The sequence below is a fragment of the Chiloscyllium plagiosum genome, unplaced genomic scaffold (assembly GCF_037043375.1).
Source record: "Chiloscyllium plagiosum isolate Xiang-an unplaced genomic scaffold, Cpla_swu_hap1 HiC_scaffold_47, whole genome shotgun sequence".
Taxonomy (NCBI): Eukaryota; Metazoa; Chordata; class Chondrichthyes; order Orectolobiformes; family Hemiscylliidae; genus Chiloscyllium; species Chiloscyllium plagiosum.
This window is the reverse complement of record NW_028270185.1, coordinates 29,165,422-29,191,266: the sequence shown is the minus strand read 5'-3', so window position 1 is coordinate 29,191,266 and position 25,845 is coordinate 29,165,422. Positions and strand designations below refer to the sequence as shown.

Genomic DNA, 25,845 nt, shown 5'->3' with positions numbered 1-25,845 from the left:
GGAATCAAACTCTGGTTCCCTGGCACTGTGCTCCAGCAATGCTAACCTCTGAGTCACTCTCGGTCGGGGAATTTTTTTTGATTCATATCAACTTGCTGTGCTCAGATTCACAGCTTTATTATGAACGGTCAAATCAGCATAATTCCAATTTCGCATCAGAGAGAGAGAGAGATGACGAGTGGTGAAGTTTGATTTAATTTGACTTACTATTGTCACTTTTTTTTCAATAAATTCATGGGATGGGGGCACCGTTGGCCAGGCCAGTGTTTATTGGCCATCCCTAATAGCCCAGAGGGCAGTTAAGAGTCACAATACAAACAGGTAACCACCTTCCCGTCTCCTGGTCCTCTCTTCATCCAAGGGTTACCCCTCCCACATTGTTGAAAGAGCATCTCAGCTCAGGCTGGGGCGTGGGTTATTGGGCTTGGCTGGCTCTGTGTCTCTCTGGTTATAGGTTCTCTGATCCAGACTGCACACCATCGCGATCCTCTCATTTACTCCACCCGGCAACATCGGTCCAGAAACGGCCGGAGAGAAGCAGAGACTGGGGAAGGAAACGCTTGTAGCCAGGCAGGCAGACAGGAGCGAGAGGAGCCCGGACTCCGAGAGAGGAACAACGGAACATTGACTGGGTTTCATCCAGAGGAGGACGGGAGGAGTTACTGAGAGAGACAGAGAGAGGGAGAGGAGTTACCGAGAGGGAGAGAGTTACCGAGAGAGGGAGGAGAGGAGTTACTGAGGGACAGAGAAAGAGTGAGAGACGTTAGTGTGTGTGTGTGAGAGAGAGGGAGAGGAGTTACCGAGAGAGTTACCGAGAAAGGGAAGAGAGGAGTTACTGAGGGACAGAGAAAGAGAGAGAGGAGTTAATGTGTGTGTGAGAGAGAGTGAGAGAGAAGTTACAGAGAGAGAGGAACGAGAGAGAGAAGTCACAGAGGGAGAGAGGAGTTACTGAGGGAGAGGGATGAGTTAGTGGAGGAGAGGGATTACAAAGGGATAGGGGTTATTAGAGGGAGAGGGGTTACAAAGGGGTCACAGAGAGAGGGAGAGGTGTTAAAGTGGGAGAGGAATTCCAGAGGGAGAGCAGTTCCGGGGGGAGAGGGAGTGAAAGTCGAGTCATTGTTGAATCTTAGGGAAAAGGAAGACAAGAGTCTAACAAGGAGGGGACTGACTGCTGCGACCTCTCCAGCAAATTGCAGTCACTCCTTCCCCACGGCCTGGTGGAGGCAGTGCTGCCCAGCACAGAGAGCATCCATTCTGCATTTGCCTATCGCCTATAGGCTGGGGACACTGCCCCCTGGAAAGTGCTATGCCCAAGCTGAGCCAGCGTTGTGCCCACTGGTCGCGCCTCAGATCAACGCTGTGTGTGCTCAGTGTGGTCTTGTTGTGCCAATGGCTGCTGGTCCAGAAAGGAGGGGGCTGGCTGACCCTTAGGCTGGTGAAACCAGGCGCCAGTCCAATGCAGGAACATCTCCTCCTGGTCGAGGAGAACTCCACCTGCTGGCAGATCATCCAGGGGGACAGGCAGGAGGTGGAAAGGGCCCTCCTCAACTCCATTACTGTCTCCCTCAAGCACCAAGCCGTCACTGAGGGAGATTATCTGAACATGACCCGAAATTGCAGATCGTTTGTGAGGGCCCGCAAGTATATCACTGTCCCCCTGAGCCCTGAGGAGGAACACTTCCCCTTGGCTTACTCCATGGTCATCCACCAGAGCATTGAGATATTCGAGAGGCTTCTACGGAGCATTTACACCCCACAGAATGTCTACTGTATCCACATGGACCGCAAATCCCCGAGTCAATTTCATGCGGCCGTTCGGGCCATCGCTTCGTGTTTCCACAATGTCTTTGTTGCAGCCAAGCTGGAGTGGGTCACCTATGCTGGCTGGAGCAGAGTTCAGGCGGATCTCAACTGCATGAAGGAGCTGCTGGAGAGCCCTGTCCCCTGGAGGTACTTCATCAATGTGTGTGGCCAAGACTTCCCCCTGAAGACCAACCGGGAGATAGTCCGCAGCCTCAGAGCTCTAAACGGCTCCAATGTGATTGAGTCGGATCCTGCACCAGGGTTCAAAAAGGTAACCGCCTTCCTGTTTGCTGGGCCTCTCTTCATCCAAGTGTTTTCCATCCTCCCTCCCTCCATCATCTCTCTCTCTCCCCTCCAGTCCTTCACTCCTGCCTGTACAAAGAGAGACAGGGTTGTTAAAACAGTTCAATTGCATGGAGGGAGGTTCAGAATGTACAAAGGAATATAGAAGAGTTGGAGAGTTGAGCTGCAAACAGAATAGAAGAGCAATTGACGTTTCAGGTCGGAAACTTTCATCAGAACCCGGGGAGAGGAAGGGGCTGCAGAATAAATGGGGGTGTGGGGCTGGGGAAAGGTGGGTGGGATGGCGATTGGTGGATGCAGGGCGAAGGTGGCTGTGATTAGACAGTGGGTGGGGTGGAGCAGATGAGCGAAAGGGAAGATGGGCAGGTGAAAGGGATGGGGTAGAAAGAGAGGGCTGGGCCTGGGATAAGGAGGGATATAAACTGATTACGAGAGTATACAGGAATGTCGGTAGGTTAAGAGTGCAGGAGAAAGTGAGGACTACAGATGCTGGAGATCAGAGTCAAGAGTGTGGCACTGGAAAAGCACAGCGGGTCAGGCAGCATCTGAAGAATCAATGTTTCGTACATAAGCCCTTCATCAGGAATGAGGCTTGTGGAACAAGGAGCCGAGAGAGAAGCGGAATGGGTGTGGGGCTGGGGGTGGAAGGTAGCTGGGAATGTGATAGATGAAGGTATGCGGAAGGGGTGTGCGTGGGGTGTGAAAGGTCAAGTGGACAGGTGGGAAGGAAGATGGACCAGTCAGGAGGGTGGTGCTGAGTTGGAGGCTGGGGACTGCGATAAATTGGGTTGGGGAAATGATTAAACTAGTGAAATCGACATTGATCCGCTTGATTGTAGGGTTCCAAGGTGGAATATCCAGGCATCAGCTGGTAAGGGTTTTGTGATGGAGGAGGCCCTGGACCTGCATTCCCTTGGTGGGAGGGGGAGTTAAAGTGTTCAGCCACGGGGTGGTGAGGTTGGTTGGTGTTCTCTGAAACAATCCGCAAGTAAGAGTTCTGTCTCCCCGATGTAGAGGACACCACCTTGGGTGCAATGGATGCAGTAGATGACATTGGTGGAGGTACAAGTATATTTGTCAGATGTGGAAGGATCCTTTGGAGCCTTGGACGGAGGTGTGGGTGCAAGTTTTGCACTTTTCAGAGGCCAGGGAAGGTGCCAGAAGGGGAGGGTGGGTTGGTGGGGGGTGTGGATCTGACAAGGGAGTTGCAGAGGGAATAGTCTTTGAAATGCAGGTGGAGTGCAGAGGGAAATATGTCCCTAATGGTGCGGTCTGTTTGTAAGTGACAGAAGTTGTGGAGGATAATGCAATGTATCCGGATGTTGGTGGGGTAGAAGGTGAGGACAAAGGGGTTCTGTCCCCGTTGCATTGGGAGGGGTGTGGTTCAAGGGTGAAGGTACAGGAAATGGAGCAGATGCACTGGAGGGCATTGTCAACCATGTGAGAGAGGAAATTGTAGTTTTTATGCTAGGACACCAGGTGGGATGTTCTGTGGTGGAATTGGTCCTCCTGGGAATAGATGCAACAGAGGCAGAGAAATTGGGAATAAGGGATAGTGTTTTGACAGTGGCAGGGTGGGAGGAGGTGTATTCCAGGTAGCTGTGGGAGTTGGTGGGTTTGTAGTAGATGTCCACGATTAGTCGGTTTGGATGCGAGCAAAAGAGGTACAGTTAGTAAGTTGACAGATGACACCAAAATTAAAGGTGTAGTGGACAGCGAAGAGGGTTACCTCAGATTACAACAGGATCTGGACCAGATGGGCCAATGGGCTGCGAAGTGGCAGATGGAGTTTAATTCAGATAAATGCGAGGTGCTGCATTTTGGGAAAGCAAATCGTAGCAGGACTTATACACTTAATGGTAAGGCCCTCGGGAGTGTTGCTGAACAAAGAGACCTTGGAGTGCAGGTTCATACATCCTTGAAAGCGGAGTCGCAGGTAAATAGAATAGTGAAGGCAGTGTTTGGTATATGCTCCTTTATTGATCAGATTATGGATTACAGGAGTTGGGAGATCATGTTGCGACTGTACAGGACATTGGTTAGGCCATTGTTGTAATATTGCGTGCAATTCTGGTCTCCTTCCTATTGGAAACATGTTGTGAAACTTGAAAGGATTCCAAAATAATTTACAAGGATGTTGCCAGGGTTGGAGGATTTGAGCGATAGGGAGAGGCTGAACAGGCTGAGGCTGTTTTCCCTGGAGTGTCGGAGGCTGAGGGGTGACCTTATAGTGGTTTACAAAATTATGAGGGGCATGGATAGGATAAATCGACAAAGTCTTTTCCCTCGGGTCAGCGAGTCCAGAACTAGAGGGCATAGGTTTCGGGTGAGAGGGAAAAGATATAAAAGAGACCTGAGGAGCAACATTTTCATGGAGAGTATGGCACGCGTATGGAATGAGCTGCCAGAGGATGTGGTGGAGGCTGGTACAATTGCAACATTTAATAGGCATTTGGATGGGTATATGAATAGGAAAGATTTGGAGGGATATGGGCCGGGTGCTGGCAGGTGGAACTGGATTGGGTCGGGATATCTAGTAAGATGGAAGGATCTGTTTCCATGCTGTACATGTCTATGACTGTAAGTGGGTACTGCAGATGCTGGAGATTACAGGCAAAATAGAACAGTGTTGGAAGAGCATAGCAGGTCAGGCAGCATTCGAGGAGCAGGAAACCCAGACATCAGGAATAACTTCACAGAGGCCATTATCCAGTCACCAACTCACCCTTTTGTTTACACATGGAGTCGTTGACACAGATCCAGCTTCCTCAGAGCCAGCTCTGATCGTCCTGTTTATTTTTTTTTCAGAAGCAGCCTCAGGAGTAGCGGTCGAAGTCGTCCCCAGGTGTAGGTAGGCCCAGGCAGCAGCAGCAGGGGTGCAGGCGAGGCCTAGGCTTCAGTAGCAGGAGCAGGCCCAGACTGTAGCAGTAATGGTGGTAGTAGCTGCCTGTGCAGCTGAGCACAGCTTCAAATTAACAGAAATAAGCAGAAAGAAACTCCAGAAAACAAATCACAACAAACTTATGAAAAAAAAATTAAAAATAAACTCCTCAGTAGGAAGACACCAACAGCAGCACATAAGACACATTGAGGCTATTTTGAAGTCAGTCTCCTCTCCTCAAGAGGATTGAAGAGTCCTTCATATGCTGATCCAGCTCCCCTAGAGCCAGCTCTCAGTGAGCAGATCTCTTGACATGCCTGTTTATTTTTCTTCCACTACCACCCGACAGGAGTCATGCTTATTTTTCCCTAGTACCCATGTCATGTGTGTAGGTGTCAGATGCAGTGAAAAACAAGTGTTTAAATCTTAATTTATGTGGGAAATAGAACCTACTCACTTCAATAATTTCAGTCCAAGACAAGATCTGCAGCAGCAGTATCATTTGATATACTCTTGCAAGAGTGGTGTCTACAAGGTAGGCGCACAGTACAAAACCTTGGTACAATTACATTTCTCTTTCCCTCCTCCCACTACTCTAAACCCAGTGCCCATTCCTCTTGTTTATCTCTTGCCTTATCTGGCCTTGTGCGTAACAGTACAGGTTTTGCTTGGCCATTTCACCATATCCCTCTGTGGTCTATTGTTAGCGTATATCCTATCACTGCCATCTGCTTCCTTGCTTGCTAAAGCAACATTTCCTCTCATTCTTCGTCCACACTGAGCCTTATGACCGCTTGATTGTGGTTTTTGTTTTTGCAGAAGTGGGAAACAGATGCTTATAACTGTTTGTACAAGCATATCTAGCTTAACCTACATTCCCCTTCCTCTTTCATGATTCAGCTTTGTGATTTTCGCAGATAACAGTTATAATTGCTCCTCACAATTTATATTCCATCACCAGGAAGAAAGGAAACAGACAGTCCTGTTTATTTATATTTTATTAAACAATTCACAGTTTATACAAACAATTTCATTTACAGCTGTATACAGAGAAACAGCAATTTTACAAGGGAGGGAAATGACAAAGCCAAGCCCCAAACCCTGACATTCAACCGGGTTTTCAGGGAAATGAGGACAAACCTCAAATCCCAATTTCAATCATTACAAACAGTAACAATGACATTCATACATATGAGACAGTCCACTTATGTAAGAAACAGCGCATACAATACAGACCCTCAAAAAGCCAGCAAGTCTCCCACCCCCACCCCAATCTCTCCCACCTTCCAGCCGCTCTAAGGCAGCCCGCCCCTATGTACCTTCTGGCTCTCGGTCCGCCCCTAATTACCATTGGGCTCTCATCACCCTAATGCACCGTCCGGCCAGTGGACTACCCCGGCACACCTTCCAGCACCTCTAGGACAGCCCGTCCCCTTCCCAGGGACAACAGAGTGCAGGGTAGCCCACAAGCCTTCCGGATCTCAGCCCGCCCCTATGCGCCTTCTGGCTCTTGACTGGTCTGAGACACCTTCCGACCACCTCTAGGACAGCCCATCCAGATTACCCCTTCTCAGGACGACAGCGCTCAGAATGTCCTACCCACTTACTGGCTTTAGGGGCAACTGGCAACTGGCCTACCCTCCCTCTGGTTCTCAGGGTGACAGCTTTCAAGACGACCCATGAATGTCCCAGCTCACAGTAAGGCCTGCCAGACCCAGGAACACACAAGACAGTGCAGAAATAGAGTCCACTGCTAAAAACAGGGTCTACAACCAAGGGCAGAGTCCACTCCCAAAGACAGCAATTGCACACCCCACAGCACACAGGTGTTCAGTCTCCATGGAGTCCTGGCACATCCTTGGAGAGCCAGGCCCACTCACAGGAACACAGTACATTGTAAAGATGGTTAACTCACAGGGGTTTTGGTCCACTCCTGAAGGGAATGTCTTCTCCCAAACTCCAGGATACAGCAAGTGCTCACCTCCCAGCACACACACAGATGTTCAATCTTCAGAGGCCCAGTCTCAGGGCTAGGCCTCCCCACAGGAACAGCTCCTCTTCCACAAGGGCTCAGTCTTCCACAAGGGCTCAGTCCAAACACCAAAAACAGTGAGGGCACATACAAAAAACAAAGAAAACTAGTGTCCAAGGGCTAAGCCCTACCACAATATTAACATTGTCCTTTTCTCAAAAGTGAAGAAAAGAATAACACACAGACTGTAACCAGCCAGTGAAACAACAATCGCCTAATGAGAACTGAGTTACACCTGAAACACATTATGTACATCAGGAGTTTAACAATCAGTCCTCCCTAAAGGAATGCCAGTTCAGGAATCAGGTTTCCCCCACACAAAAAAGAAGCAGAAACCAACAGTAACACACTGACTGTGACCCAGCCAGCACAGAGTCAGTCCCCTAAATTGAGAAGACCGCTGAATCTCCTGTTTATAAATTTTATTAAACAGTTACAAAATAGTTTACAAAAACAGTTAACATTTACAAATGTAGACAAGAGAAAGCAATTTTACAAGGGAGAGGAGCATTCCCCTTTTTTAAAAAATTTATTAAACAAGTACAAAAAAGAGGTTACAGCACAACAGTTAACATTTACAGCTGTATACAACAGCAATTTTACAAGGGAGAGGAGCAGCAAAGTTAGGCTTCAAGCCATCCTGTTCAACCAATTTACAGGGAATTGAGGACAAACCACAAATCCCAGTTTCAAATATGAAAAGACAGCAACAATGACATTTATGCTTAAGGACGAGACAAAGTGCAGACAATACAGACCCAGCAAGCCCCCGTCCCTCCCACCTTCCGACCACTCTAAGGCAGCCCGCCCCTACGCGCCTTCCGGCTCTCGGTCCGCCCTGACACACCTTTCGACCACCTCTAGGACTGTCCGCCCCAGTACCCACCTGGGGTGACAGCGCTGAGGATGGCTGCACACCTTCTAGCTCTCGGTCTGCCCCTACGTACCATTGGGCTCTCACCCACCCCAATCTGGCCAGTGGCCTATCCTGGCACACCTTTCGGCCACCTCTAGGACAGCCTGTCCCCTTCCCTGAGTTGACAGCGTGCAGAGCAGCCCACAAGCCTTCTGGATCTTAGCCCGCCCCTACACGCTTTCTGGCTCTCGGCTGCTCTGACACAGCTTTCGACCACCTCTAGGACAGCCCGTCCCGATTACCCCTTTTCAGGATGACTGTGCTCAGAATGGTCTACCCACCATCTAGCTCTCGGGGAGACTGTCATCAGGGTGGCCTACCCACCATGTGGCTTTCGGGATAGCCTACCAACCTTCAGGTTCACAGGATGGCCTACCCACTCGCCGGTTCTCGGGGTGACAGCTTTCAGGTCGACCCATGAGCCTCCCAGCTCACAGTAAGACCTGACAGACCCAGGGACATGCAAGACAGTGCAGGTGATAAGCCCAACAAACTATATGACAGTTAATTACCAACAAACAGAGTCCTTTCTAGTCCAGAGTCCATTAGTACAGACATTTTTCTTCAAAATGTAGAGCCCATTTCCAGGCCTGAGGGGTGGAGAGACTGCCATACAAGGCCTTGATGAGACCACATCAGAATCAGTCTGTACATTTTTCTCTCATTTAAAACATAAAATAATTACATTGACAGCAAGTTTCACCTGCCTTTTTCCTGGGATGAAGGGTTTATCTTATGAAGGAAGGTTGAACAAATTGGCTTTTACACATTTAAGTTTGGAAATCTGAGAGATCTTTTTGAAATGAATAAGTTTCTCTGAGGGGACATGATAAGGTGGTTGATGGGTCACCCTTCACCCTCCAATACTCCAGTGCGAAAAGTCCTAGCCTATCTAGCCTTTCCTTATAACTAAAACCTCACAGTCCTGGCAACATCTTTGTAAATCTATTCTGCACCCTTTGCAGTTTAACAACAGCCTTCCAACAGCAGGGCGATCACTCCAAAAGTGACCTCACCAATGCCTTGCAGAATTATTTTCCCCTGAGAGGGTTGTTGCACTGTGTAAATCTCTTCTGTACGAAGTTGTGAAGGCTGAGATGATGAAGTTATGAAAGGGTGAGCAAGGTGACCTTTTTTTAAAAAAAGATAAGGACCCCGGGGCAACCGATAGAAATGTGGAATTGAAATTGCAACCAGAAGAGCAGTGATCTTCTTGAATGGTGGAGCAGACTTGAAGGGACGAATGGCTGACTTTTGCTATGATATTGGTGGAGACAGGTTATGCCTTAGTTCAAGTAAAGATTGGGGAATTTTCTGACCACTTAGCTAAGGGCTTTGGTGTCCCTCCTGATAACATGAACCTTGAAGTTAATCTCCCTCTGCGCCAGTCACAGAATTAAAGAATTCTTGCGGAAGGATGCCATTCAGCCCATCATGTCTGTAAATATTCCATCATGTCTGTAAGTACCAATTTCCTGCATTTCCACACTCAACTCTGGCAACATCCTTGTAAATCTTTTCTGAACCTTTTCAAGTTTCACAACAGCCTTCCTATAGCAGGGAGACCAGAATTGCATGCTGTATTCCAGAAATTGTCAAAGCAATGTCCTGTTCAGCCACATGACCTCCCAACTCCTACACACAATGCACTGATCAATAATGACAAGCGTGGCAAACGACTTCTTCACTACCCTGTCTATCTGCGACTCCATTTTCAAGAAACTATGAATTTGCATTCCAAGATCTCTTGTTTCATCATTACTCCCCAGACTTTACCATGAAGTGTATTATTCCTGCCCTGATTTGCCAAACCAAAATGGAGCACCTCACATTTATCGACATTAAACTCCATCTGGCACTCCTTGGCCTATTAACCCATCTGATCAAGATCCCGTTGTACTCTGAGGTTGACTTGAAATATTACTCTGGATGTAGGTTTGCTCGTTGAGCTGTAAGGTTCATTTTCAGATGTTTTGTCACCATACTAGGCAACATCTTCAGTGAACCTTCCAGCTCAGCGAGCAAACCTACATCTAGAACCTCAACCTGAGCTACAAACCTTCTCAAACCTTGCTGATATATTACTGTCATGTATAATCGAGTTACAGTAAAAAATGTTGTCTTATGTGCTTTACAGACAGATAGTGATATGTTAAGTTGGCAAAAATGTTGGCAAATGGAGTGCAATGTGGGAAAATGTGAAGTTGTTCATTTGGAAGGGAAATCAAAAGAATAGAATATTATTTAAATGGAGAAAGCTTCAGAAAGCTGCAACACAAAGGGACTTGGGGCAACTAGTGAATGAAACATGGAAAGCTTGCACACGGGGGCAGCAGGTAATTGGGAAGACTAATGGAATATTGGACGAAAACAGAAATTTCTGGAGAGACTCAGCAGGTCGGGTAGCATTCGTGGAGAGAAAACAGAGTCAATGTTTTGAGTCTGGTGACTTTTCTTCAGAACTGTAGTGGAATGTTCGCCCTTATTTGAAGGGGGGTTGGAGTATAAAAGTCAGAAAGTCTTACTGCAACTGTGCAAGGTGCTTGTGAGAGCACATCTGGAGTACTGTGAGCACTTCTGGTCACCTTATTTAAGAAAACATGTTGTTTCATTGGAGGAAGTGAAGAGAATATTCACTAGGATGGCCCCCATTATGGAGGGATTGTCTTAAAAACAAAAGGCTAAACAGGATTCTACTCACTGGAGTTTAGAAGAATGACAGATGTCCTCATTGAAATGGACAGGATTAAGGGGCTTGACTGGGTAAATGCTGAAAGGATGATTCTCCTCATGGGAGAGTCCAGGACCAGGGAGGGTATTGTCTCAGAATAAAGGGGCACCAGTTTAAAACTGAGCTGAGGTGGAATTTCCTCTCTCAGAAGGTTGTGAATCTTTGGAATTCCTTGCCACAGAGAGTTGTCCTTGTATATATTTAAGGCTCAGATGGATAGATTCTTGCTCAGTTGGTGAATTAAGCGTTACGGGGACAGGGCAAGAACATGGACTTGAGGAATATTGAATCAGCCATGATCCTAGTGAAGCTGGCTTGAGGGACCAAATGGCCAACTCCTGTCCCGACTTGTTAATGGTCTTACATTTACTGATGAAACTGTTCAAAGGGGTTATCGCACAACTCTGGAGCAGAAGCGACTTGAACCTGGGTCTCCGAGGCTCACACTACATGGATCCTAGTTTACTTTATATCATGCACTTGACATTGATGCTGGTCGTTATGGCTGCAATTTGCAGCCTTAGATCAAATTAATGAAGCGAAGCCAGTGCAGGTTTTCAAAAGATAAGTCTCCAACCTCGCATCATGCATTGATGAAGTAGCTGAGAATTTGAATGCAGAGAACATTGTCTGAACTGGATTCAATGAAGTGTTTCACTAGGCACTAGATAAAAATGGCTTGACAACAAAATTGACAACACAAGCCCTGATTCATGGATTTTGTTTTGGACGAGAGGTTGGCAGGTTGGTAGGTGGGAATGATGGGTATTGGGACATTTTAAACATCAAGACCCGGAGCAAGAGAAGATGATTTGGCCCGACATGAGGCCCACCATACTATATGATCCTGGCTAATCCTTTATCTCAATGCCATACTAAGACTTTCTCTCATGCCTTTGATGCTTTTGAAACGTAAATATTTGTTAATCGCATTCTTGGATATATTCAATGACTCAAACTCCACAGCTTTCTGTGGTACAGAATTCCATAACTTCACTATCCTATAAGTTAAGAAATGTTTCTGCATCTCAGCCCTAAATAGACGACTGCTTTTATTCAATATGTCAGTGATCCAAAGCACAAAGGGATCTGGGAGTGCTAGTCGAGGATTCTCTAAAGGTAAACATGCAGGTTGAGTCCGTGATTAAGAAAGCGAATGCAATGTTGTCTCTTATCTCAAGAGGGTTGGAATATAAAAGCAGAGATGTACTACTAAGACTTTATAAAGCTCTGGTTAGGCCCCATTTGGAGTACTGTGTCCAGTTTTGGTCCCCACACCTCAGGAAGGACATACTGGCACTGGAACGTGTCCAGCGGAGATTCACACGGATGATCTCTGGAACGACAGGTCTAACATATGAGGAACGGCTTAGGATACTGGGATTGTATTCGTTGGAGTTTAGAAGATTAAGGGGAGACTTAATAGAGACGTACAAAATAATACATGGCTAGGAAAAGGTGGATGCTAGGAAATTGTTTCAGTTAGACGAGGAGACGAGGACCCATGGACACAGCCTTAGAATTAGAGGGGGTCATTTCAGAACAGAAATGTGGAGACATTTCTTCAGCCAGAGAGTGGTGGGCTTGTGGAATTCATTGCCACAGAGTGCAGTGGAAGCCGGGACGCTAAATGTCTTCAAGGCCGAGATTGATAGATTCTTGTTGTCTAGAGGAATTAAGGGCTACGGGGAGAACGCTGGTAAGTGGAGCTGAAATGCGCATCAGCCATGATTGAATGGCGGAGTGGACTCGATGGGCCGAATGGCCTTACTTCCGCTCCTATGTCTTATGGTCTTATATCAATCTTGGAGTATGTGGAAAAATGCCCATATTCGGGGCAATGATAAACCTGAAGGATTGGCAAATGGTGAGGATGATGTGAATTGTCCAGAGTCACCACAGTGAACAGACAGCATCCAGTCAGAGGGGAATACAGAAGAGTGTAAGGTGATATGTTTTGGGAGAAGGATGTGGAGAGGTAATAGAAATGTAATGGCACAATCGTAAAGAGTGCGCAGGATTAGAGGGATCTGGCAATAAACATTCATCAACATTAGAAGATGAAGGAGGCCGTAAGAGGATAGAAAAGCAGAAGGCTTAATAAATAGAGGCATTGATGCCAATAAATGGTTGAGTTATGCTGCATGTCAAATTGGTTTAGCCTCAGTTGGATTGTTGTGGTCATTTCCGGTGACTATAAAATGATGTGAGGGCCCTCAGGACAGGGAGAAGAGGTGACTTCACGGAATGTTGCCAGGGTTTAAGTTGGATGGCTCAGTTGGAAAGGTCAACGATGCTCCCATTGGAACAAAGGAGATTGGGGTGAGGTTTATTCAATGGGTAAAGGGTGAGCACTCGGTAATGAAGACAAGGAAATATACTTCACTGTTCACCGATTGTAAAAATGCAATGGAATGCAGATGTAAGATTTTCGGTTAGAGGCATGGTAGGGAGATCTGAGGAATTGAACCGAAATGAAGCCTAAACTACATTCGTATGAGATGATGGCAAGTTCCGATATTAGTTGGATTAAAAAAAAGAGATCTGTTCCCATACATACAAGGAACAAGAGTAGGCCATTAACCCTTTTGATCCTGTTCCACCATCTACATCCTGCATACCATCGATAATCTATCCTCCCCTTGGTAACCAAGGATCCATATCTCCCATGCATGATGCCACAAGGACCGAGGATAAAAGATATCTTTTGACACAATATGAATAAAGTGTCGTGTCTTGCGGAAGGGGTGGCACGGTGGGTCAGTGGTTAGCACTGTTGCCTCACAGCGCCAAAGACCTGGGTTCGATTCCAGCCTTGGGCGACTGTCTGTGTGAGTTTGCACATTCTCCCCACGTCTGCGTGGGTTTCGTCCATGTGTTCTGGTTTCCTGCCACAGTTCAAAGATGTGCAGGTTAGGTGAATTTGTCGTGCTAAATTGCTCATATCGGGTAGGGTAATGGGTGTGGATGGGTTGCTCTTCAGAGGATTGGTGTGGACGTGTTGGGCCAAATGGCCTGTTTCCATACTGTAGAGAATCTAATGTGTGGTGTTCTTCACTCTGAGGGAGGAGCTTTGGATTCAAGTCCTACTCCAGGAGCTGATGGCCATAGGAAGGTGTCTTCATTGCTATTGTGAGACACTCAAGGGTATGGGCCAAGTGCTGCAAAATGGGATGAGAATAGCTCGGAGCTTGTCTTTTTGACCAGTGCAGACATGATGGGCTGAAGGGCAACTTATTATTTTAGTCCTCTAAACCTCAATAACCAGAGAGCACGGAGTCATAACATCATACAGTATGGAACAGACCATTCAGTTCAACCAGTCTGCGCTGACCAGTCATCCCAATCTGACTGAGTCCCATTTGCCAGCCTTTGGCACATATCTCTCTAATCTATTCCTATTCATGTCCACATCTAGATGCCTTTTAAATATTGTCATTGTACCAGCTGCCTCCACCACCTCTTGATAGCTCATTCCAAGCACACATCACCCATTGCATGAAAAAGTAACCCCTCAGGTCTTTCCCCTCTTACCTTATACCTATGCTTCTAGTTTTGGACTCCCCCACCCTCGGGAAAAGACATTTGGCTATACAGCTGACGTGGAAGGAATCAAAATGGGGCAAGAATAGAAAAGGAGGTCAGCTAAACAATTCTGACCAGCAACAGAAAAGTGCAGCCAAGCACGTACGTACGCGAGCTAGCTTACTGAAACTGGCACCAGTTAAGTGAGAAGACAGGAAGACCGAAACAACACTCAACAGGTGTTGTAGAAGTTTAAGATCAATGATCTAATGCTAAACGTCACGCACCTAGATCAGGATCTGATTGATCAGTTGTGTTGCTAAGGCTAGGAATCAAAATGTAATTTGTGAAAGGGAAACGCCGATTTGTGTGTAAAAGTGTGATTGCAACTGCCTGTTTCAGACTCTCCAGGCAAGGGTGGGCTTTGACCCGGCTGGTTGAGTCATCTTGCATGTATGTGAAAAAGGAAGTTGTGTGAAGTGTACTATCATCCGGCTGATCATTTCAACATCTATCCATGATCCTCCAGATTTTATGAACTTCTGTAAAGGTACCCCTCAGGATCCAACACTCCAGGGAAAATAGCCCTAGCCTATTCAACCTCTTACTGTAGCTCAAACCCTCCAATCTTGGCAACATCCTGGTAAATCTTTTCTGCACCCTCTCAAGTTTAACAACATCCTTTCTTTCGAAGGGCGACCAGAATTGTATGCAGTATTTTAAAAATGGCCTCACTAATGTCCTCGACAGACAATAGATCACACTTGGTAATGGCAAAGGCATATCAGAGATAGTCAAAGATATTCCTACTTATAGACAATACGTGCAGGAGTAGGCCATTCGGCCCTTCGAGCCAGCACCACCATTCACTATGAACATGGTTAATCATCCACAATCAGTATCCTGTTCCTGCCTTATCCCCATAATCCTTGATTCCACTATCTTTCAGAGCTCTGTCCATCTCTGTTACAGCTGCAACATTACATACCAACTCCTATATTCAATGCACTGACCAATGAAGGTAAAGGTATCAAACACCTACTTCACCACCCTGTCTATCTGCAATGCAACTTTCAAAGAACTATATCCCTGCACACCATGTCCTTCTCTCTAAGGCAAAAGCTCTGTGTTCAAGTCCCACTCCAGGAGTTGATGACCACAGGAAAGTGTCTCCATTGCACTGGTGAGGCATGAAAGGTGATGTTTCCCAGTGCTGGAAAATGAGACTGGAGTAGCAAGGAGCCTGTTTTGCCAGCGCAGTCATAATGGGCTCAAGGATCTATTTTTCTGGTGCTCTCAACCTTTATGACCAGAGGGCACAGTTTGAAGTGTATTTTTGAAGCCAGATCCACTGGGAGAGCTTGAGGATAAGTTTTATGTTTGCTCAGCGAATGAACATTGGGAGATGGTTTGGGAGGCAGGAATATGGGGAAATTGGCAGGTGACTGGCACTAGGCAATGGGAGTGAGAAACGCCTGAGGGGCTGAATGGCCTTATTCTCCACTGTAAGGTGAGTAACTGAGAGAAGGAGTGTGCATGGATCTTGCTGGAGCTGGGGGCAAGGAGAGTGCAGAGGAGTTGGGGAGGGAAAAAGCCACAGGCGAAGTTGAAAAGCTATCATTTCTACTTTCTCGTCTCTCTCACTTTCTCTTGCGCTTGCCTTTTAGAAACGTTGGCAATACCACCACGATACCCTCGACCAAGTCGTCTTGACGGCGCAACTGAAAGACCAGCCGAACATCAGCACCTCCATGTTCGTGGGCAGCGCCTACTTCTTGGCCTCCAGAGAGTTTGTCGGCCATGTGTTTGACAGTGCCAAGATCCAGGCCTTCCTCAAGTGGTCGGAGGATACCTACAGCCCGGACGAGCATGTGTGGGCTACCCTGCACAGAATGCCCAATGTACCTGGCTTCATCCCGTACACCCAAGGAGCCACCAGGACACTTGGCCGGGCAGTAAAGTGGTCCTTTGAGGCTGGTGACGTTGCGAGGGGTGCCCTGTACCCTCCCTGCACGGGAAAGTATCGCCATTTGGTTTGTGTGTATGGGGCAGGAGATCTACATTGGGTGGTCCGTCAGAGATGTTTCTTTGCAAATAAGTTTGACCCCAACATGGACAACATGGCAGTACAGTGCATGGAGGAATATCTCCGAAACAGGACACTTGGTAAAACTGGGGCTGTGTTGGAGGTTGGGACAAAGTAAACCTCGGTGATGGTGGTAGAGATGGTGGGTGAGACATCGGAAACACAAAGACTGGGCACTGTGAAACTCGGCACTGTGAGATTGTATACTATAACACTGGCTGCTGTGGAGGCCAGGCACTGTGAAACTGCATGCTGTAACATGGCCACTGTAGCACTCGTCAGTGTGAGGCTGGGCACTATAGTGTTGGACACTGTGGAGATTGGATACCTTAATACTATCCACTGTAACACTGGGCACTGTGAGACTTAGCACTGTAACATTAGTTACTGTGAGAGTCAAAATGTGTGGTGCTGGAAAAGTACAGCAGGTCAGGCAGCACCCCAGGAGCAGGAGAGAACTGATGTTTCAGGTATAAGCCCTTCATCAGGAATGTGGGGGAGTAAGGGGGTTGAGAGATAAATAGAGTGAGGGTGGGGCTTTTGGGGAACGTAGCTGGGAAGGTGCTCAGTAAATCCAGCTGGGGTGTGATTGTGATTGTTCGGTGGGGAAGGTCGAGCATATAGTTAAGAAGGAAGATGGACAGGTCAAGAAGGGAGAGCCGACTTGGAGGGTTGGATCTGGGATGAGTTGGGGGGAGAGGAGAGATTTGGAAACTAGTGACGTCAATGTTGATGCTATGTGGTTGAGGGTCCCAAGGCAGAAGATGAGGTGTTCTTCCTCCAGTCGTCGGATAGCTTGGATTTGGTGGTGCAGGAAGTGTCATTGTGTTGAAGTGGTTGGCCACAGGTCAATGGGGTTGTTTGTGCCCAGTCTCACAGGGACACATCCGCCAATAATACTCAACACTGCACAAGTGGGCACTGCATTACTGGAACACTGCACGAGTGGGCATGTACAGCTGGACACTGCAAGACCAGTGTTGTGACCATCACAATTTTTTTTATTTTTCTCATTTTGGTTTGGAACTGAGTCCAAATTGAGAATTGAACTTTGAACAGTGGCTAGTTCTTCTTTAAAAAAAAACTGGAGAGACAAAAGACTGATGTTTGCTGTTAGGATCTGGCCAGGAAAGGTAATTCAGGTGAATTACTGCTCTCTGAAAACAGCAGATGCTTCAGCACCGAGATGTCGTTATGCTCAGGGACTGACAGCTGGATGGATATTGAATGGGTCAGTCATTGAGATGAATGCTGCCAGGCAGGTAACCAAAGAGAATGGTGAGAAAAAAGCAAAAACCATGAGTGACCTCGCTCTGACTGGATTTTGGGCTTGGTGAAAGTGCTTCTTTGGAAGCTGCTGGAACTGGTCTGGTTCTTTTTGGTTTGACTTTGTCTAGTTATTTCCCCAGTTGTTAACTTGTCAAAAGGTCAGAGATGAGAATGTGAGTCTTCGGGAATGAGTGTTAGTCTCCACAGGTCTGCAGAATTTGTTCACATTGACTGGTGACTTTAAGTTCAAACATGGTGTACAGTTCTTGTGCCTGTAATACAACCCAGCATCAAAGGATTTCATGATGGCCTACTATTGATCATTGAAACTGTTATCAACTGGCAAATTAAAATTTCTGAACAAGTTTATCTCTTAACTGTCTGCGAATTGGAGTGGTGCATGGGTTTATGATCATCTATGTTCTGCTAAAGTGACATAAACAGAAATGAACAATTTATTAAGTTATAAACTTGATATCCAAGATCTGTTATTTGTAAATTCTGTTTAGGAACAATTGAACGATTTTGAGGGTCATTGAATGGTTGAATGTCACTGTGTTGCAAATCCAGTGATCGGGAGGCTGGTTTTGGTTCAGCTTCATTTTCCTGTGTCACTCCGGACACCGTAACTCCAGACACAATAACTCTGGACATTGTCACTCCCTGTATGACACTATCACTCTGGTTACAACACTGTCACTCTGGACACTATCACTAAATACTGTGAGATCAGACTGTGACACTGGACAGTGTAATGCTGGACATTGCGATGTCAGATGTTTTAACTATAGACACTAACACCGGAAATAGTGACATTGGATGTCATTTGGATGCAGATAGAAATGAAAACAGTCAAAAAGAAAACAAATGAGATAGAATCTACTTGTAGAAATGGGAACTAAATGGGACTGAGTGAGAATGATTATGGCTGTTTAATGAACAGAAATCAGAACACTGCAATGATGTCCACATCTAACTGAGGGTTTCAGGGTGGTTTGTATAAAGAATATGAGGGAGTGAGTTTCAGACCGGAATCTAATCGAGGGGTTCGCGGTGGTTTCTATACAAATGACGGAAGCTGACCTATGTGTTTGAATGTCTCGTGTTAGTCTAACATCCAGGGATTGTTTAATGGAGCTTGCTTCATACTTCAAAGACTCAGACATCTCTATTTTATCTGTCTCCCACCAAAATTGACAGGGCAATGACAGCAGAAGATATACAAAGAGAAATGTTGTCTCTGTAATACCACATGTAATGCCATCTGTATACATCGAGGGCAGGAACAATCCTGGGATTGATAAGAGTAAATCTCCCTCACTCCATCCTCATCAAACACTCACAGGACAGAGACAGAATGGTGTTAGGCACAGAGGAAGAACTCACCTCGACATTGTTCCCATCACTGTTCCTTTGGCCATGGGTTTGAAATGCCATCCCCACACTGTCATTGACTATAGATCTGTCTCTGAATTTTGTTTCATCATTTAGGGATGTATTCAGCCCAGTGAGCGCTCACAGCTCTCTCTCCCTCATAGGCATAGACATTGTGTCTGTCTCTCCTCTTCTGTCTCACCATTTCTCTCCTCTCTCTCTCTCTTTGCATCTCATTTCTCTGTCTCCCTCCCTCATCTCTGCTTTCTGCGGGTTCATGACACCATTGCGATGTTAAGAGAGACTGTACCATGAATGTCACGGTGTTTGCTGTGTCCTGGAGGGTGGAGGACTAGCTGGTGGGCAGTAAACAAGATCATTACCAGCTTGGTGAGCTAGTACCATCCCAGCCTCAAATTTACCTGGACCGTCTCAGACTCCTCCCTCCCCTTCCTAGACCTTTCCATTTCTATCTCGGGCGACCGACTCAACACAGACATTTACTACAAACCCACCGACCGACTCCACAGCTACCTAGATTACACCTCCTCCCACCCTGCCCCCTGTAAAAACGCCATCCCATACTCCCAATTCATTCGCCTCTGCCGCATTTACTCCCAGGAAGACCAATTCCACTCCCGAAGAGCCCAAATGGCCTCCTTCTTCAAAGACCACAATTTCCCCTCCGATGTAGTCGACGATGCTCTCCACCGCACCTCCTCCACTTCACGCACCTGCGCCCTTGAATCCCGCCCCTCCAATCACCACCAGGACAGAACCCCACTGATCCTCACCTTCCACCCCACCAACCTCCGGATACATCGTATCATCCTCTGTCATTTCCGCCACCTCCAAACAGACCCCACCACCAGGGATATATTTCCCTCCCCACCCCTATCAGCATTCCGGAGAGACCACTCCCTCTCCGACTCCCTCGTCAGGACCACACCCCCCACCAGTCCAACCTCCACTCCCGGCACCTTCCCTTGCAACCACAAGAAGTGCAAAACTTGTGCCCACACCTCCCCCCTCACCTCCCTCCAAGGTGCCAATGGATCCTTCCATATCTGTTGAAAATTCACCTGCACCTCCACACACATCATTTACTGTATCTGGTGCACCCGATGTGGTCTCCTCTACATTGGGGAGACAGGCCGCCTACTTGTGGAACGTTTCAGGGAACACCTCTGGGACACCCGCACCAACCAACCCAACCACCCCGTGACTGAACACTTTAACTCCCCCTCACACTCTGCCAAGGACATGCAGGCCCTTGGCCTTCTCTATCGCCAGACGCTGGCCACATGACACCTGGAGGAAGAGCGCCTCATCTTTCGCCTAGGAACCCTCCAACCACACGGGATGAATGTAGATTTCTCCAGCTTCCTCATTTCCCTCCCCGCACCTTATCTCAGTCCCAAACCCCGGATTCAGCACCGCCCTCTTGACCTGCAATCTTCTTCCCGACCTCTCCGCCCCACCCCCTTCCGACCTATCATCCTCACCCTCACCTCCTTCCACCTATCGTATTCCCAGCGCCTCCCCCCCCGCCGCCCCCCTTTTATCTCAGCCTGCTTGGCACACTAGCCTCATTCCTGAAGAAGGGCTTATGCCCGAAACGTTAATTCTTCTGCCCCTCAGATGCTGCCTGGCTTGCTGCGCTTTTCCAGCACCACACTTTTCAACTCTGGTCTCCAGCATCTGCAGTCCTCACTTTCTCCGAGTTAGTAGCAAGTGGGACTGCCTGAAGGGTCACTGCTAAAGACACAGACACTTTCAATCGATAGCAATGAGTAGCTGAAGGGAACAAATGTAATGTTTCCAGGTTCACCGAAAAGATCTACAGTGGGTGGGAGAAAAAGCTGTGGGGACGACCAAAGATATGGGCAACTTCACTGACTGAGGAAGGAATTAGCTGATGGAATATAATGTGCAGCAGATATTTCCAAGCTAACTTAGTGACTGATTAAAATTCCCATTCCTTGCCCAGTCCATCCTTCTACACCCAAAGGTGATTTGTCCCTGTGGGACAGCAGTGTAGGTTAAACTGCGGGAAATGAAGATGGGAACTGTGAAGTGTTCCCAGTCTGAGCCACAACATGAGGAGCACAAGGATTGAGATGATTATTCTGTCGTGGAAGTTGAATGAGTTTTGGAAACAGGGTCCCTGTGATTGACAACACTATAAACCTGGCAACATCCAGAACCAAAGTAAGGTGTCAGAGGAATCACAGGTGGAAGTGGGAAGGGACTGGGCAAGGGCAGAAAAAAATCGAGTCAATGTTCTGGGGACATGAGTTTGAATCCTACAGTGGCAGATGGTGGGAATTGAATTCAATTTCAGGGGAAAAGGAAGGAGTCTTCCCCATTAGAACATTGTTGTGAACATAGTTTGATACACTAATGTGCTTTAGGTTAGGAAATTTGCCATTTGACCTGGTCTGGCTCACATGTGACTCCAGACCCACAGCAATGTGCTTGACCTTTAACTACCTTCTAGGCAATTGGGGATGGAAAATAATGCCGGCCCAACAAATTAAATAAAGTTCTCCAGCTCTGGTACCCTCCTGGTAATCTTCCTGTGCCAACTCTCCAAGATTGATGAATTCTTTGGCAATGCAGTTCAGTTCAGTTCCCAGTTCAACATTTAGCTCAATTAACAGGGTTTGTGTAGCTCTAATTTTTAATGTTTGCTTTAATGATTAATTTCATTAGGTACTTATCTGTGACCGTCACTCAACTTGTCAAAGATCAGAGAAGGAGAAAGTGAGGACTGCAGATGCTGGAGATCAGAGCTGAAAATGTGTTGCTGGAAAAGCGAAGCAGGTAAGGCAGCATCCAAGAAGCAGGAGAATCGACGTTTCGGGCATAAGACCTTCTTCAGGAAGCCGGGCTTATGCCTGAAACGTCGATTCTCCTGCTCCTTGGATGCTGCCTGATGTGCTGCACTTTTCCAACAACACATTTTCAGCAAAGATCATAGAATCCCTACACTGCAGAGAGAGACCATTTGGCCCACTAAGTTTGCATCGACCCTCCACAACCCAGGCCCTGGTCATGACACGGGCTGCTTCAGGCACAGCCAACTCCATTTTCACCTGTAGCTCCATGGTAAGCTTGTCTTTCTCCCTGCCTCACAATTATTCATCCCTTTGTCTGCCAGACTGCTCTTCTCTTTCTTTCTGGGCTCCATCTATTGGAGGAGTGGGACACAAGTAAGTTGTTCACTCTTATTGGTTCCCTTCAGGCGAGTTTCAGGTCTAATCTGGTTGACCATCTCCGCACGAATTGACGAATTTGGTCCCCAGTATTGCTACTGCGAATCTGATACTCCCCAGTCAGAATCTGTTCTCCGTCCTTGCCATTTGAAGCACGTCTTTGAGGTAGTGTTTAAAGGGCAATCAACATTTAGGAGTGAAGTGATGTAATAATCAGTAAAAACAACCTAGACCATGTCTGTCCTGCTACCAGTTGTTAGGAAGAAGTACTTTACTGTGTTCATTGTGTGTGTTGCCAATTTCAGTGTCGAAGCTGAAACCGAATAGCATTCCTGTTTTCATTGCTCACTCATGTCTGAAACATACATCTTTAACCATGCATTAATGATCAGTCAGAACTCTTTAATGTCTTCTGAAAACACTTCTGGGCCAGACCAGGTAAGATTCCCAGATTCCCTTTGGTGAAGGACATGAGTGAAGCAGATGTGTATTTACAGCAATTGGTGTTAGGTTCTGCAATGGGACTATGAAACTAACTTTCAATTCCAGATGGATTAATTATTTGAGATTAAATTCTGCCAATTGCTGGTATTTGTATTCTGGGTCACTGCATTACAAGTCCAGTGAGGTTCCCCCAGTCCAACTACATCACAATTTACATTATTCCCCAAATATCAACACCTTAGTTTCCTACAGCTCTGTCTGTGTGTGCAACAGCTCATTTGATTCTCTCTCCCCCACCACTTACACCCATTTGTTACTGTGTAGCTGCTACAGTTTGATCTCAAAATGTGTGCATTTCAGTTGGAAAAATACAAATGATTCTGTCATTTTAACTTTATTGGTTGGTTATTACTCATTTATTTCATTCTTAGATAATGGAGTATTCAGTTCATTTCAGATGGAAAGAGGTTGCTCTGAGCACTGAGAGAATGCAGGGCTGGTGTCTGAGTATTTGTGTGATCAAAGGATCAAGAAGTTGCCAACTATTTGGACTCGATATTACAGTGTGGTGTATTTCTCTCACCTCTATAAAGGATAAAGCAAAACACATGAGACATTACACTGACTCAAGAAAAGCAATTCCTGGAATTCCTGAAATAAAAAGGAAGTGATGTGGAGTCTTCCTTGTTTCAACAAGATTCAGTGGAAAATTTCAGTAGCAGCTGGTGAGCGTTGGGGTGTGGGTGATAGTCACTGTCAAGCAGAGGGAGATGGAGCTGTGATTGTGAAGGTTTTATGGAATCCTAGAGGTCTACAGCATGGAAACAGGCTTTTCGGCCCAATTGGACGATGCCACTCAGTTTTCACTGTTAAATAGTTCCATTTGCCTGTGTTTGGCCCATATACTCCCCCAGTTGTCCCTCACTCCCAGAAAATATGGATAAAGAGGACTCAGTAATAGCACTGCCACTGAATTTCATGTTAAAATGGTGAAACTTAACAATAAATATCAAAACAGAAAGTAATCCTTCATATCGAGGAAACAGCAGTAATGAGGTGAGATGATGTAATGCACGTGGGCAGGACAAACAAGACAAGGAAATACACGATGAACAATAGGACCCTGGGAAGCATTTACAATTAGAGAGATTTGGGGTGAATGTACACCAGTCTCTGAAGGTAGATAAAGAATGGAGATAATATACTTACTTTTATTAGCCTGACATCTTGTTTCTGTCCTTGGGATTTTCACTTGCGATCTCTTCCTCCCTTGAACTCTCTTTCTCTCCTTCCCTCCCTCTGACTATCACTATCTCATTCTCTGTCTGTTGGTTCTTCTCTTTTTCTCTCAAAGCATTTTCTCTCCCTCTTTCACCCTGGGAAGGGGGATTGGGAAGATTTGGACTTAGTGCCACAAGTTGCTGTACAGTTAATGCAGTAGGATACACATTTCCCCTGTCGCTCCCAGGTTTTACCCTCACCTGTTGTCCAAACCGGGCCAGGGAGTGGAGGAATGAGTGGAAGGGGCATAAAGTACCTTTCTCATTGAGTGGCTGCAGACTGGAATCTTGCTGTGCATTACAGCAGTCAAAAGACCAGTTAGTCTCTGAACATACTCACCATGTCCTTCAGCCCAGGGGTTGAGAGTCTGCCAGGGGAGGTGGAGTAGCCATGCCCCTGAGTTCTTGAGCGGAGGAATGGGAAGCAAGGAGGTGGTGAGAGAGAGCCAGGGTGAGGGGGAGGGTTTGATGGGGCTTGAGGGGGGAAGGGGCTGTTGTCGGAGAGAGAGAGATGGAGGGGTGAGAGGACAAAGAGGCAGAGTATGAGACAGGGCGGAAGAGCGGTCTCCCCAGGTAGGGGAGTAATAATGCCCTTCAGGGCAAGGCCTGAGTAGCTGGATAGCACCAGGATCATTTAATGGGAGGTGTGGGGGGAGGATGGGGGGTTGTTGGTGGTTGTGGTGGTAGGGAGGCATGATGGGCTGAAAGGATTATCTATGTGATGTGAAGCTTCCATAATTCTGGGACTGGGATCTTGCTGTGCACAAAAGCAGTCAGTTACAGGCCAGTTAGTCCAGACAAACTCATTAATCTCTGCGCTTGGGAAGTGGGGCTCAGCATGATATGGAGGACAGCAAAATATTTGTGAGGGTACACATTTGGTGAGGAATATAATTGGGAGGGCAAAATAATTGGGGAAGGGCAAACATTTGGGAGCGGAGTACAATGGGAACAGAATAGGAGGATGCAATTTCAGATCTAAGAGAAAAAGACAGGGTGAGAGAGAATGTGAGAGAAAGAGACAGAGGGAATAAATGACAGACAGAAGAGAGGAAGAATGGGGCTGAAGAAACAAGAACAGACAGAGAATAGAGAGATCGAGGAGGAGGAGAGCAAGCGAAGAACAGAGACAGAAAGTGCTAGAGAATCTCAGGAAGGGAGAGAGAGAGAAGGGCAGAGGGAGAGATAGGGAAGAGAGAAAGAGAAAGAGAAAGATGGAGACAGAGAGAAAGAGAAGGACAGTGAGAGGGATATAGAAAGAGGGAGGCAGACAAAAGGACACAGATAGAGAGAAGAGGAAAAGTCAGACAGGGACAAACAGAAGTTAAGACATGGACAGACTGAAGTGGTGATACTCATATTCCAGTTAGTCCCAGCTCTCTTGATGGTTCTTCACATTCCCTCTCTCCCATGAGGTTTGCTTCAGCCTGGGAATGTATCAGTGTGTTGTATATTTGTGAGTAATCTCTGTGTCTGTGTCGCTGTCCAATGGAGTGTCTTTTGTTTTGGGGATTAATTCCCTCTTTCTCTCTCTCTTGTTTACAATGATACCTGCTGCTGAACACCCCATGCCATTGCACAAGCATCAACAGCATTTTCTTCGAGTGAACTTTTTTGGAATTGTAGTAACAGGTTGTTATTCCATCAAAAAGTCTGATCCACTGCATTATTCCCTTGATGTAAAACATGCTGTGCCAGCAGCTGCCCTGACATATACAATGTACTGGGGGAATGTTCAGCTCAGTGTTGTTGTTACTGCAAACATTTATAAACTTTCAATTGTTAGCTGGCAACAACAAGTCCCTTCAATACTACCTTACTCCCACCCTGATATACTTTCCAACCATCAATGACCACAAAGCAGTCTGGGGTTATTCAGCACCTAAGTGTGATCTTCAATAAATCACCTCACTTTCACACAGTGATTCAAATAACATGAAAAATGACAAATAAAAACTGAAAGAACTGAAAGTGGCGGCACGG

General features: G+C 46.6%; 1 protein-coding gene across 1 annotated transcript; it reads left to right on the top strand.

The window, feature by feature from the left end:
• Positions 1 to 1,125: 1,125 nt before the first annotated feature.
• Positions 1,126 to 18,453, top strand: LOC148136037 (beta-1,3-galactosyl-O-glycosyl-glycoprotein beta-1,6-N-acetylglucosaminyltransferase 3-like). Its single transcript, XM_087983922.1, has 2 exons — positions 1,126 to 2,074; positions 15,859 to 18,453. The coding sequence occupies exons 1-2, from the start codon at positions 1,307 to 1,309 to the stop codon at positions 16,393 to 16,395; spliced, it is 1,305 nt and encodes a 434-aa protein (XP_087840048.1). The 5' UTR covers positions 1,126 to 1,306; the 3' UTR covers positions 16,396 to 18,453.
• Positions 18,454 to 25,845: the final 7,392 nt, after the last annotated feature.

Bases quoted from the DNA above. Each gene is read 5' to 3' on its own strand.
- LOC148136037 (XM_087983922.1), top strand. From the start codon at position 1,307: ATGCCCAAGCTGAGCCAGCGTTGTGCCCACTGGTCGCGCCTCAGATCA. The intron at 2,075-15,858 runs GTAACCGCCTTC...CTTGCCTTTTAG, and splicing joins CTGCACCAGGGTTCAAAAAG to AAACGTTGGCAATACCACCA.